This window comes from Bubalus kerabau, chromosome 11 (assembly GCF_029407905.1).
Source record: "Bubalus kerabau isolate K-KA32 ecotype Philippines breed swamp buffalo chromosome 11, PCC_UOA_SB_1v2, whole genome shotgun sequence".
Taxonomy (NCBI): Eukaryota; Metazoa; Chordata; class Mammalia; order Artiodactyla; family Bovidae; genus Bubalus; species Bubalus kerabau.
In genome coordinates, this window is record NC_073634.1 from 16,600,667 (window position 1) to 16,613,996 (window position 13,330).

The 13,330-nt window shown below is 46.5% G+C and overlaps 1 protein-coding gene across 2 annotated transcripts; it reads left to right on the top strand.

Annotated features, from left to right (window-relative positions):
• Positions 1 to 793: 793 nt before the first annotated feature.
• CLEC4F (C-type lectin domain family 4 member F) lies at positions 794 to 9,340 on the top strand. Of its 2 annotated transcripts, none has more exons than XM_055539720.1 (4): positions 794 to 1,998; positions 6,781 to 6,932; positions 8,231 to 8,345; positions 8,947 to 9,340. In XM_055539720.1, exons 1-4 carry the CDS (start codon positions 837 to 839, stop codon positions 9,246 to 9,248), a joined length of 1,731 nt encoding a protein of 576 aa, XP_055395695.1. In that variant the 5' UTR covers positions 794 to 836; the 3' UTR covers positions 9,249 to 9,340. The 2 variants fall into 2 exon arrangements, with proteins under 2 accessions (XP_055395695.1, XP_055395696.1); XM_055539721.1 differs by having other exon boundaries at positions 8,231 to 8,349; positions 8,947 to 9,229.
• The last annotated feature ends 3,990 nt before the right edge of the window (positions 9,341 to 13,330 follow it).

Genomic DNA, 13,330 nt, shown 5'->3' on the forward strand with positions numbered 1-13,330 from the left:
CTACCTAGGCAGAGCTTTAGAAGTAGGGCAGGAATCCTCCAGAAAGGGTCTCTGCTTATTCGGGTCCTTCTCCCTGTTTCTGAAAGGAGGCTGGAATGGGCGCCTCACGCCGTGAATGTCTGAGCTCACATTCTAGCTCATGGGTGCACAGAGGGTGCAACTGCAGGGGGTTTGGTGGGATGCTGCAGAGTTTCCTTGAATGACGAAACGACCAAAGCCTTTCACTAGGGTCTCCCATGTCCTCAAATGGTTCGATAGGGACCCTTGCACAATGTGGCCCTGGAGGTGCCATTGCAGTTCAGGGTTCAGTGTCGTCGGGGGACTTCCACATAGCCCTGTGCATTGAGAAGAAAATTTCCTCCATGGGTACCTATTTTATTTTGTTTCTGTTTTCTTCCCCCCATGAAGTTGTGATCAGAAAATATCTATGTTTGTGGCCTACATAGTTTTTAGGAAGTCACAATTGTGAATCAAGAGGTTTCATGCTTGGTGTACAAATATAGCGTAGGAATAAACATGGGTTTGATTCATACCTGTTGTCTTTCCGTAATGACCCATTAATATCTAATGGTGAAACTTCAGCTGAATTAAACATCAACAGCTCTCAGTGATTTAATCAGTTATTTTCAAGTTCAATCACGATGGCAGAATAATCCAGTAGGCAAGTATTTCAATCCTTCTGCTTCCTGGTTCACTAAATAGACCTTTATTTTGTTTTTGGCTTTACATTCTCAGGTGGTCCAGCCCCAGGGCCTGGGTGGTTATAGGCTGCTTGAGGAGAGCTCAGGGTTGTGCTGCAGATATTTACCTTGGAGATTTTAAGAACGCTTCCCTACATGATGGGCCTCTTTGGCTGCTTTCTCCATTTCCTCCCTCCAGATCCCTACCACTCGGTCAGGGTGGCGGAGTTCCAAGAGGCTGTCCAGTTGTTTAAAGGACATATGGAGAACACCAGCACCTGGAGCGTGGAGATCCAGCTATTGACATGCAGAGTGGACAATGTCAGTTCTCAGATGCAGATGCTCGGTGGTGATCTGGAAAGTGCCAGTGCTGACATCCAGATGCTAAAAGGCCTCCTGAAGGACACCAGTGCCTTGAGTTTCCAGACCCAGCTGTTAAGGAGTTCCTTGGAGGAGACCACTTCTAAGATTCAGAAGCTACAGGGAGATCTAGAAGAGGCAAATGGTTCAAATTCCCAGATCCAGGGTTTCTTTAAAAGCAGTTTAGAAAACACTAGCATCGAGCTCCTTGTGTTAAGCAGAGGCTTAGAAAATGCCAACACGGAGATCCAGGTGTTGAAGGCAGGGTTAGAAACGGCAAACGCTGAGGTCCGATTGGCAAACAGTAGTTTAAAGAATGTTAATGCCCAGATCCATGTTTTAAGAGGTGATCTGGATAGTGTCAGTGATTTAAGGGCCCACCATCAGGTTTTAAGGAGTAGTTTGGAAAGCACCACTGCTGAGATGCAGAGGTTAAAGGGAAGTCTGCAAAATGCAAATGCTTTAAACTCTCAGACCCAGACCTTTGTAAGAGGCAGTTTAGACAACACCAGTGCTCAGATCCAGGTGTTAAGAAGTCATTTGGAAAGGGCTGGAGGTGAGATTCACTTGTTAAAAAGAGATTTGGAAAATGTCACTGCCCAGACCCAAACAGCAAGCAGTCGCCTGGAGCAGACAGATGCTGAGATGAGAGTATTAAAAACAGAGCTGGAAAGTGCCATTGCCTTAAGTTCCAAGATTCAGGTGTTAAATGGTCTTTTGAGAAATGCCAGCCAAGAGATACAGACCTTAAAACAAGGAATGAAGGATGCCGCAGCCTTACAGTCCCAGACCCAAATGTTAGAGAGAAGTCTGCAGGAGGCCAGAACTGAGATCCAGACATTAAGAAAGGATTTGGGGAACACCAAAACACTGAGGACAACAATCCAGGAGCAGCAGAGAAGCCTGGAGTCCTTCCGCACAGCCTTGGCTTCACAGGAGCAGCTCCAGAGGAACCAAAGTAAGTGCAAGGAGGGGCCTGGGGAGGGCAGAGTCTCCTGTCCCTTCGGCCTCTTGCTTATTTCAACATGCATCCCCGGGGAAGGAGTGTGGGTGCTCGAGAGGTGCTAGATCCAACCAAAGGTGATGTAATCCCTGCTTACTCTCTGACCAGAGTGACAAAACCTACATCTGGGAAACAAACGCAGTCTGTCCCTATGGTGTATAATAGGGACAGAGTGTGCTAGCAGGGCCAGACAGCCTTATTTCCAACTTTTGACTAGCCCAGATGCTGTGGTTTTTCTCAAGTTGTTCACTTTCTATGAGCTTCCCTTTTCTCACCTGCAAAGTAGGGAAAATAATACTTGCTCCCCAGTGAGGATCAAATGACTTAACACACATAAAGCATTTAACAAAGTACAGCATTCCTGTATACATCTGTCAAAAATTTCCTGAGGCCCTAGGATGTGTCAGGATCATAAAGATTAACAAAATGTGATGCCTGCCCTTGGAGAAGGCAATGGCACCCCACTCCAGTACTTTTGCCTGGAAAATCCCATGGACAGAGGAGCCTGGTAGGCTGCAGTCCATGGGGTCACTAGAGTCGGACACGACTGAGTGACTTCACTTTCACTTTTCACTTTCATGCATTGGAGAAGGAAATGGCAACCCACTCCAGTGTTATTGCCTGGAGAATCCCAGGGACGGGGAAGCCTGGTGGGCTGCCATCTATGGGGTCACACAGAATCGGACACGACTGAAGTGACTTAGCAGCAGCAGCAGCAGCCCTTGAAGCTTATAGGCGGGTGGAGCAGCCTTGCACAAAAGGCCTGAGAGGTGCAATGTTGGGAGTAGGTCTAGAAACTGGGGGGTGGGGAGGAACAAAAGAAAGGACAAGAAGGGGTCTTCTCAGGGCTGATGTCCTCTGGTGCCGACAAGGATCTTCCAAGGAGGGAGGAAATTTTCTGGAGGATAAAAGATCAAAGATGCTTCAGTGGGAATTTGGCCTTTGAACTGAGGCCTGAAAGATGAGTAGGCGTTTTCCAAGCAGATAGGATAAGGGAACAGCAGGTCACAGGCATGGAGATGTGAACCATGAGGTTTAAGAAACTTCTGGTAGTTCTGTCTGACTGGACCATGGCCAAGAGGGCAGTTGAGGAGACACAAGCCGAAAAGACAGTAGGTAAGAGTCAGAGCAGTGGCTTTCAAACATGTAATCACAGCATAAAATTCATTTTACATCATGTTGTTTCTTGTTCAGTTGCTCAGTCATGTCCAGCTCTTTATGATCCCATGGACTGCAGCATGCTAGGCTTCCCTGTCCTTCACCATCTCCCAGAGTTTGCTCAGACTCATATCCATTGAGTCAATGATGCCATCCAACCATCTCTAGTTATAATTATGCGTCTCTCTCACACATATACACATTTCAAAAAGCAAAGCTTTTACCACATGAATGCACTCATATTTTATTGTCTAGTCTCCAAACTCCCTCTCCCCACAATAACTTCAACAAAATCCACCAGTGGGTTGATGACGGCAGTTGAAAAAACACTGTGAGAGAAAGGGAGGCAGCTCTGCAGAGACACCAGCTAGATGCGGAATGGCTCTGAGTTTGGGTTTCATCCTTTTGGAAATGAGTATTTGTCAAAGAATTTCAAGGAGGCTGACTGGATGGATCTATAGACTGAGACAGGGAATAAAAGGAGAAGACAAGCTGTGAGGTTTGAGTGTTTTGAATCTGAGATGCCATGCGGGTATTCACGTGGCCATCACCTGTAGGCTGTCGGGGGTGTAGGAGAGTGGTCCTGCTGCAGACAGAGATGCGGGAGCCCTGGGTACGCTGGTTCTGGTTGTGGCAGTGGGAACGCAGGAGTTTGCATGAGATGAGATGCTTCGTGAGAAGGAAGCTGAGGGTGGAAACAGGAAGTCAACTTTTAGGTGGCAAGAAGGGAAAGAAGTGTTTTTGAAGGAGACTGGAGAGGGCAGTCTCAGAGGCAGGAGGGGAATTAGGAAGTGTGCAGTTTGGGAAGTCAAGGAAGGAGAGCATCTCATGAACAGTGTGCCTGGTTCCGGCAAATGTCTAAGAGCCCCAGGTAAAGAAGCCAGTAAGCACCCACTAACTCTGGGCAGTTAGCAGGTCATTGGAATAAAGTTTCAGTGGAGAGTTGTATGTGGCCTGGAGACCAGACCACGTCAGTAGCAAGTGAGTGAGAGATGAAGGTGCCCCAGTCCTTCAAGGGCCTTGGCTGAGAACAGAAGATGAGGCTGAGGTGAGGGATATGAGAGGGTAGAAGCAGGGATTAAAAAACCAGCTGTGCCATCCATACTTATATCTCAAAACCTACATATTAATTGCAGACATGGCAAATATTGAAAAAGAGAAAGATGAGAATATGATAACTTGTGTTTCTGTAAAAATGTCTCTTGAAAAAATAACCACTGCTAATATTTTGGTGAAATTCCTTGAGGCTGACAAATGAGGGGCTTGGGAGACAGCACTGAACGCCTGCTCTGCTGTTTCGCTCTGTCCCTGTCTGTCTGTTGGAAGCCTGGAAGTCTTCCCTTCTTGACATGTCTCCCACGCCCCCCTGCTGCCCTCCCCACTCCCTCTGCCTTGCTCCTGCTTTGGTAGGGACGAATGTTTCTCCACCTTGGGGCACACTGAAATCACCCAATGAGTTTTTATAAAACTGAAGCCTGGAACCCACCTCCAGAACTCTAACTTTTCTTTGGGAGGGTAGGCACTTGTTCTGGGATGCAGCCTAGCACCAGAATTTTCTTTTAAAAATTCCTTTTAAAATTTCTTTTAAAATTTCCTTTAAAAATTCTTTTAAAAATTCTTTAAAAAAAAATTAGGTGGTTCTAATGGTCAGTCAGGGCTAAGAACCATTAGTTTAATTTCTTTTCTTAAAGGGCCAAACAGTTGATGTTTTGAGCTTCTGGCTTAACAGTCTCTGTTGCAACATCTCTACTGTTGTAATGATTAAGCATCTGAAGACCATCTGTCAACTGAAGGGCATGGCTGTGTTCCATAGGTATACAAATTCTGTAAAGTAACTATCCTTCAATTAAAAAATAAATAAATTTAAAAGTAAAAAAAAACAACCTTCATTTGTGAAAAGAAGCTGCTGGCAGGCTGTAGTCTGCCAATTCTTGGTTTGGACTGCTGTTTCTCAGACTTTGGAGTGTATCAGAATCACCTGGAGAGTTTGTTAAATGCAGATTGTCAAAAAACAATTCTGAATTCAGCTAGGCTGGGGTGAGTCTGAGAACTGGCATTTCTACCAAGCCCAGGGTGCTAATGCTGGTGCACCTAGGACCACACTTTGAAAAACCCTGGTTTACACACTCACCATCTATCATTCAAACATTTGTAATTGCGTTGTAACTGGTGTCTCTCCCATTAAGATTGCCTTCTTCTTGTTCAGCAACCACACCATCTTGAGGCAAATCTGAGCATATTACGATCTTTCTTCAAACCCTCCAGGGCTTCCCACTGTTGCCAGGAAAAAACCCAAACTCCTTCACACAGGATGTATGATTTAGCACTGGTGACCCTGTCCACGTTCATCTCCCATCCTTTGTGCTTTGACTGTGTCTGCGCGTGCGCTCAGCTGCTTCACTTGTGTTCAAGTCTTTGTGACCCTACGGGCTATAACCCTTCAGGCTCCTCTGTCCATGGGATTCTTCAGGCAAGAATACTGGAGTGGATTGCCATGCCCTCCTTTAGGGGATCTTCCCTACCCAGGGATCGAACTTGCATCTCCTACATCTCCTGCATTGGCAGACAAGTGCTTTATCACTAGTGCCACCTGAGAAGCCTGTGCGTTGGCCATAAAGTCCTTGAACAGATGAGGCTGCACCGTGCTGTTTCACACCTTTGTGCTTTTGCAATGACTCTCTCCCCCACCTGGAATTCTCTCCTTGCCCATCTGGCAAACTCTTCCTCCGTCTTTGAAGACTCAGCTCAAGTGAATCCTCACCTAGGGTCCTTCCTGAGCCCTGTTTCCAGCTCAGCTGAAGGAGATCACACCCTCTTTAGTGCCTCTAACATGCCATGGTTTCCAGTCAATGCATCTTCAATACCATTTTTTATGTCTGTCTCATTTGCTGGACAGTAATTCCCTTGAGGGCATGAATCATGTCTAATAGATCTTTGTATAAAGGCTCCTGATTTATAGAAGTTAAGGTATATTGAATAAAAGAATACATGAATGAATGAGTCTGTTTTGGCACCATTTCAAGGAGCTGTGATTAGGAGGCTGTTAACAGAGTGTCAGGACAGAGGGGGATGAAATAGCTGAGGGAATCGGGGCTTGTGCTGATAGGATGAGCCATTAGGGCCTGAAATTGTGAGGTCAGGCAGGGGATGACAAGGTCCCAAGTGTGGTTCTTGGTGTGGTCAGCTGAAGTAGATGGAGATGAAGTCAACGGAATGAGTGAAGATACAGGATGGCTGTGAACGCTCCCAGGGAAATGAAGGGGACCAAGATGCAGGGGACAAGCAGGTGGTAGCAACGAGTTGGGAAAGTGAGTAGTACAGCTAGGAAACAAGAGCCTTGAAAGGATATGGCCAGGTAGCAGAGCTGTCTGAATACCCCTGGGTGATGGAGCCAGATGTCCTGAGCTGCTCCTCTGCTCTGTCGGGTCGTGGGCTGGGGGTGCAGCCTCCCAGACTGTGGCCCTGTAGCTGAGGGCATCAAGTGTTGCAGGGGCTTGTAACCCTCAGAGGTTAGTCCCTGGAGGGAGCAGGATCTACAGCCAGCTCCCTGTTCTCTCTCCTTCCCCACCTTTGCTCCAGATCAACTTTTACAGCTGTTCCTGCAAGGCTGGAAGTTCTACAGTGGGAGCTGGTATTACTTTTCTTCTGCCGAGAAGACGTGGCAGGAGGCCGAGCAGTTCTGTGTGTCCCATGGAGCCCACCTGGCCTCGGTGACCTCAGAGGAGGAGAAGGTCAGAGCTGTGAGCTTGGGGTGCTGCTTCTGGGACTGATGTGGGGTCAGGGGCTTTGTGCTTTGGCCTTCCCCTCTTGGAGTGGGCATGGCAGTCCTTCACGTCTCCTCTGTCAGTCAAGGAGCAAATATTTATTGAATTCTGATGAACATCTTGCACTGGAGGTATAAGCACTGACAGCAAACCCAATGTCCTCAGTGAATGAGGGAGACCCCAGAGGGGTCAGCAGAAAGGAAGGGCAGAGGGAGGGGCACCAGGTAGCTACGCTCAATGTGCTGGGTGCCTCCTTGCCTCCCCATCCCCTCGTCTTCCTCTCAGGCTTCTTCTCTAGTTGTCAATCTTGATTTTAATGTCAGTTCATCTCATGGCTATGGAAGGCCCATGAGCAGACAATCCAGGCTTCTTGGGAAGGCCAGACAAACGTATGAGTTTGAGGCCATAAAGACAGCTGAGCACTGAAGAATTGATGCTTTCAAATTGTGGTGCTGGAGAAGACTCTTGAGAGTCCTTCAGACTGCAAGGAGATCAAACCAGTCAATCCTAAAGGAAATCAACCCTGAACATTCATTGGAAGGACTGTTGTGGAAGCTGAGCTCCAATACTTTGGCCACCTGATGCAAAGAGCCAACTCATTGGAAAAGACCCTGATGCTGGGAAAGACAGAAGGCAAAGGCGAAGGGGACCTCAGAGGATGAGATGGTTGGATGGCATCACCGACTCAACAGACATGAATCTGAGCAAACTCTGGGAGATAGTGAAGGACAAGGAGGCCTGGTGTGCTGCAGTCCATGGGGTTGCAAAGAGTCAGACACAATTTAGCGACTGAACAAGAGCAACAAAGGCAACAGAGCACCAGAGTGGCCCGTACGCCAAATGTTCTTATCCGAATTTACTGAAGTTATTGACAAGTACCCACTGTACGTTTGGCCAAATTTAACTTACAGTCATACCCATCCCTTGGGGTTTTCCTGAGACTGTTCTTGTCTGTCTGTCAAATGACATGCTATTTTGTAAAACGCATCTTAGAAAACCATGGCCAGGTCTGTCTTTGTCCCAGGAAAGCCACACTCCTCATCAGGTAACCATGGAAGAAGCTGAACTTCCCCAAGGTGACCTGTCTGCTGCCCTAGCTCTGGAAAACCAGGGAACCCGTGGTGGGGGGTGGGAGTGCAGCTCCTGAAGAGTGGGCTTCATGCCACTGGGACTGGGGAGAGCGCGGCATGGATTCCTCTTCCACGTGGCCTGGTGGGCAAGCTCCTCACACGAGCTCACTGCCACACACTGCGTTTTCTCCACAGACATTTCTGATGCAGTTCACGAGTTCTGTTTACCACTGGATTGGCCTCACTGACCGCGGTACGGAGGGCCACTGGCGCTGGACAGATGGCACAGCATTTGATCGTGCCAGGAGCCGTGCGTGAGTCCTGCCTCTGTCTGGTGCCATCTCAGGCGCTGTCTGGGACAGATCTGCCTAGAGACTCTGTCCTGCGTGTGTATCCCCGTCCAAGAAGTGTTAGCACTGTGTGTGATCTATGTGTATGATGTGCGTGTGTGATGTGTGTATACGGTGTATGTATATTTGACTGTGCGGGTGATGTGTGTGGTGTGTGTATGATGTGTGTGTACACCAGCATAGCTGTGATCCTTGTCTGGACCCCTTCACAGGGGCATCAGAATAAGACAGGTCTTGAGGCTGGCAGGCACCCTGCAACTGGGTCTTGCTGTTTGGATTTTTTTTTTTTTTTTTGCCTATCCTATACCCTACCACGTAGGCCTGGGCCCAAGGGGCCTTGCCCCCATCTGAAGGCACTAAATATGAATTCTGGTGGGGGGAACTTGTAACTTTAGACACACTTCCCATTACTGAGAATGGAGGACAACCTCAGCAAAGCCACCCTCAGGGCACCTGGGGCCACCAGGGGTTTAGGGACCCATGTCACTTCAGCTCGTCATGCCACAGCAGGGGGAAGGGACTCTTCCTTCATCAAGCAGAATGAAGCCCTCTTGTTGCCAGGTTTTGGGCTGAGAATCAGCCGGACAACTGGCAACATGGTATTGGGCAGTCGGAGGACTGTGTCCAGATGCAGCAGAAGTGGAATGACATATCCTGCTCCGCTCTCTGCCGCTGGATCTGCAAGAAGATTGTGGTCCAGCTGTAGCCCAGGGGCAGGCGGGACTGAGACCCTTCTCCACGACGCCTTGGGAGCCACTCAATCCACTGGTTCGCTGGGGCCTTCCATTCAGCCTTTGCTTTTCCTGACCTGTCCTCTTGAAAGAAATCTTTCGAACATGTTCACATCACGTGACCCAGCATGACCAGCAGCTTCTCAAGGAAGAAAAAGAGACTTGTTTCTGTATGTCCCCTCGGCAACCAGCGCAGGCCTGTCAGATGGCGGCTCCTCAATAAATACTCCGATGAACCAAAGTTTGGACTTGTCTCTGCGACAGCCACCAGGCTCACTTCTCCCTGCTTTGGTTCTCCTTCCCTCAGGGTCCCTTCTGTTCTGAGATAAGGACGTCTTTGTTTAAGGGCTTTATAGCTAGGCCCTTTCAGTTGGTGTGTTGCAAACAGCAGAGGTTTACCACGAACTATGATGACTGGGCAGAAGCATATGCTCCCAGAAGTCACAGCCGCCCAGGCGTTCCTGGCACTTCCTTTGCTGGAGATGGGGCTGGAGCTGGAATTTTCCAAGCCCTTTAAAGTCACTCCCCAAACTCATTTCTCCCAGGTGGCTGACTTTACTTGTCTTCAGACTGTTAATTCTCAGGGACGTTTCTCTGACTTTTTTTGCCCCCACTCACCCTTCCAGGGACTCAACTTTCTGCCAGCTCAACTTAGAATGAGAATTTCTAGAGCAAATATTTTGCCTCAAATACTGGGGTCCTGTCCTCGACACGGCCAGGGAACCCGAGACACATTTCTAGAGTTCTTTCTCTGCATTACTCTGCATTACTTTATACCCTGGCCTTTTTGGGTGTGTTCATGGTCTCCTGTCTTGTGGCTCTCTTCTTTGTGGGTAAGCTCCTGGGCGACCTGAACCCCACTGACTTTCTCTCCTTCCTGCACACAGGCCTCAAAGAGCCCCAGACACACACCTTCTATTCCCAGGGGGGTCACTTCAGCTCCAGTCCCAGACCCAAACCAGGGCTTTCCTGGAGCCTGCCAGGACACTTCATAGAGTTCTTTCTCTGCATTACTTTATACTCTGCTCCCAAATGCTAGAATGTCGGTTCAGTCTCCCCAAACTTACATCTTTCTTTCCTCAGCCTAGTGTGACTGCCACACCCTGTGTGGACCCTCCGCCTCTGCCCAGGGGTCTGGAAATATCCTCCAGGAAGAAACCCAGGAGGGTCGTGGGCTTAGTCAATCAGATGCCAGTTTCGCTCTGCCTGTTATCCAATGTCTGATAACAATAGTGTTCATGCGTTTTGTCCAGTTTTTTGGTTGCTTACAGCAGAATGGCTAGTCCAGTGACTACGTCATGCCCAGAACTGGAAATCTGTTCTATCTTTTATGATCTCTTTGGTTGAACTGGACTTTAACCTATTTGTGTTCACTTTTTTCCTTTTGGCTTTTCCTTTGGCCTTTTTCTTTTGTGGCTCCTGATTTTTTTTTTTTTTAATTAATCTTGGACCCTCCTCCTCTATCAAAGGATTGAAATAACATTTTGCTACATTTCTTTTGGTACTTTCATAATTTTATTTTTACATTTATATTACTGAGCCACCTGGAATTTATTTTTGAGAACATCATGAGGTTGGCATCTACTTTATCTTGAATATCATTAAATCATAGCCCCTCTTTTTCACTTGTTTGAAAAGTCAACTTTTTACAACAGAAATTTAATGCAACATTGCAAATCAACTATTATGTCAGTAAAATTAAAAAAAAACCCTAACTTTCTCAAATACTAAATTTCACTTTTTTTAAATTGATGAAATCCATCAATCACCAAGAACCTCCCACAAACAGATCTAAAAATTTTTGAAAAAAGTTAAAGGGGACACTTGCCCTACTGGATAACAAAATGTATTATACAACTACAATAATTAAAGCAATGCAGCTCTCATTAAGGAAAAAGAGAGCTCACGGGAATGCAATCAAGAAACTTGTAATTACTCATCAACAGATGATTGACTTAAGAAGATGTGGTGTGTGTATATATATATATATATAAAATGGGCTTTACTCAGCCATAAAAAAAGGATGAAATATTGCCATCTGCAGCAACATGGATGGACTTAGAGAATATCATACTTAGTGAAGTAAGTCAAAGCCAAATGTCACATGATATCAGTTATATGTGGAATCTAAAAAAAATTATACAAATTAAGTTATTTACAATGCAGAAACAGACTCACAGACATAGAAAACAAACTTACAGTTACCAAAGGGGAAAGGTATGGGGAAGAGATAGATTAGGAATTTGGGATTAACGAATGTTTCTACTATATATAATATAGAGTAGTATATATATTTATCTACTATATATATATATATTGGGGCTTCCCAGGTGGTGCAATACTTTGGCCACTTGATGTGAAAGAGCTGAGTCATTAGAAAAGACCCTGACGTTGGGAAAGATTGAAGGCAGGAGGAGAAGGGGATGACAGAGGATGAGATGGTTGGATGGCATCACTGACTCAATGAACATGAGTTTGAGCAAGCTCTGGGAGATGGTGAAGGACAGGGAAGCCTGGCATGCTGCAGCCCATAGGGTCGCAAAGAGTCAGACATGACTGAGTGACTGAACAACAACAGGTGGTACAGTGGTAAAGAATCTGCCTGCCAAGCAGGAGACTCAAGAAACATGTGTTTGATCCTTGGGTCAGGAAGATCCCTTGGAATAGGAAATGGCAACCCACTCCAGTATTCTTGCCTGGAAAATTCCATGGACGGAGGAGCCTGGTGGGCTACAGCCCACAAGGTCACAAAGAGTTGGACATGATTGACTGACTGAGCACACATGCATATATAAAACAGATAAGCAACAAGGATTTACTGTATAACACAGGGAACTCTACTCAATGTTCTGTAATAATCTATATAAGAAAAGAGTCTGAAAAAGAATACACACACACACACACACACACATAACTGAATCACTTTGCTGTACACCTTAAACCAACATGACATTATAAATAAACTAACTTTCAATATGGAAGGAAAGTTATGACCAACCTAGATAGCATAATAAAAAGCAGAGACATTACTTTGCCAACAAAGGTCTGACTAGTCAAGGCTATGGTTTTTCCAGTGGTCATGTATGGATGTGAGAGTTGGACTGTGAAGAAAGCTGAGTGCCGAAGAATTGATGCTTTTGAACTGTGGTGTTGGAAAAGACTCTTGAGAGTCCCTTGGACTGCAAGGAGATCAGTCCTGGGTGTTCATTGGAAGGACTGATGCTAAAGCTGAAACTCCAATACTTGGGCCACCTCATGCGAAGAGTTGACTCATTGGAAAAGACCCTGATGCTGGGAGGGATTGGGGGCAGGAGGAGAAGGGGATGACAGAGGATGAGATGGCTGGATGGCATCACTGACTTGATGGACATGAGTTTGGGTAAACTCCGGAAGTTGGTGATGGACAGGGAGGCCTGGCGTGCTGCAATTCATGGGGTCGCAAAGAGTCAGACACGACTGAGTGGCTGAAATGAACTGAACTGAACCTTCAATATAAATAAACATTAAATGAAAAAGAGAGAAGTTTAACTGGATCTCCCATTTTTCAGTCTGCCCTGCACCCCTGCATTTAGAGGTACTCAGTACCTTCAGATTGTGAAGTTACCAGGGTTGTCCTGATATTTATTCACTTTCCCCACTTCTGCCAGTTACAGTTCCATTTTCTCAGTAGCTCAGATGGTAAAGAAGCTGCCTGCAATATGGGAGCCCTGCAATATGAGGTTGGCATCTACTTTGTCTCTACTACTACTACTACTAAGTTGCTTCAGTCGTGTCCGACTCTGTGTGACCCCATAGACGGAAGCCCACCAAGCTCCCCCATCCCTGGGATTCCCCAGGCAAGAATACTGGAGTGGGCTGCCATTTCCTTCTCCATGCATGAAAGTGAAAAGTGAAAGTGAAGTTGCTCAGTCATGTCCGATCCTCAGCGACCCCATGGACTTCAGCCTTCCAAGCTCCTTCATCCATGGGATTTTCCAGGCAAGAGTACTGGAGTGGGGTGCCATTGGATATCTTTAAATCATAGCCCCTCTTTTTCACTTGTTTGAAAAATCAGCTTTTTACAACAAATTGAATACAACATTGTAAATCAACTATATGTCAATAAAATAAAATAAAACCCAACTTTCTCAAATACTAAATTCACTTTTTTTAAATTGATGAAATCCACCAATCACCAAGCCCTTCCCACAAGCAACAAGGATCAAAGATCCCCT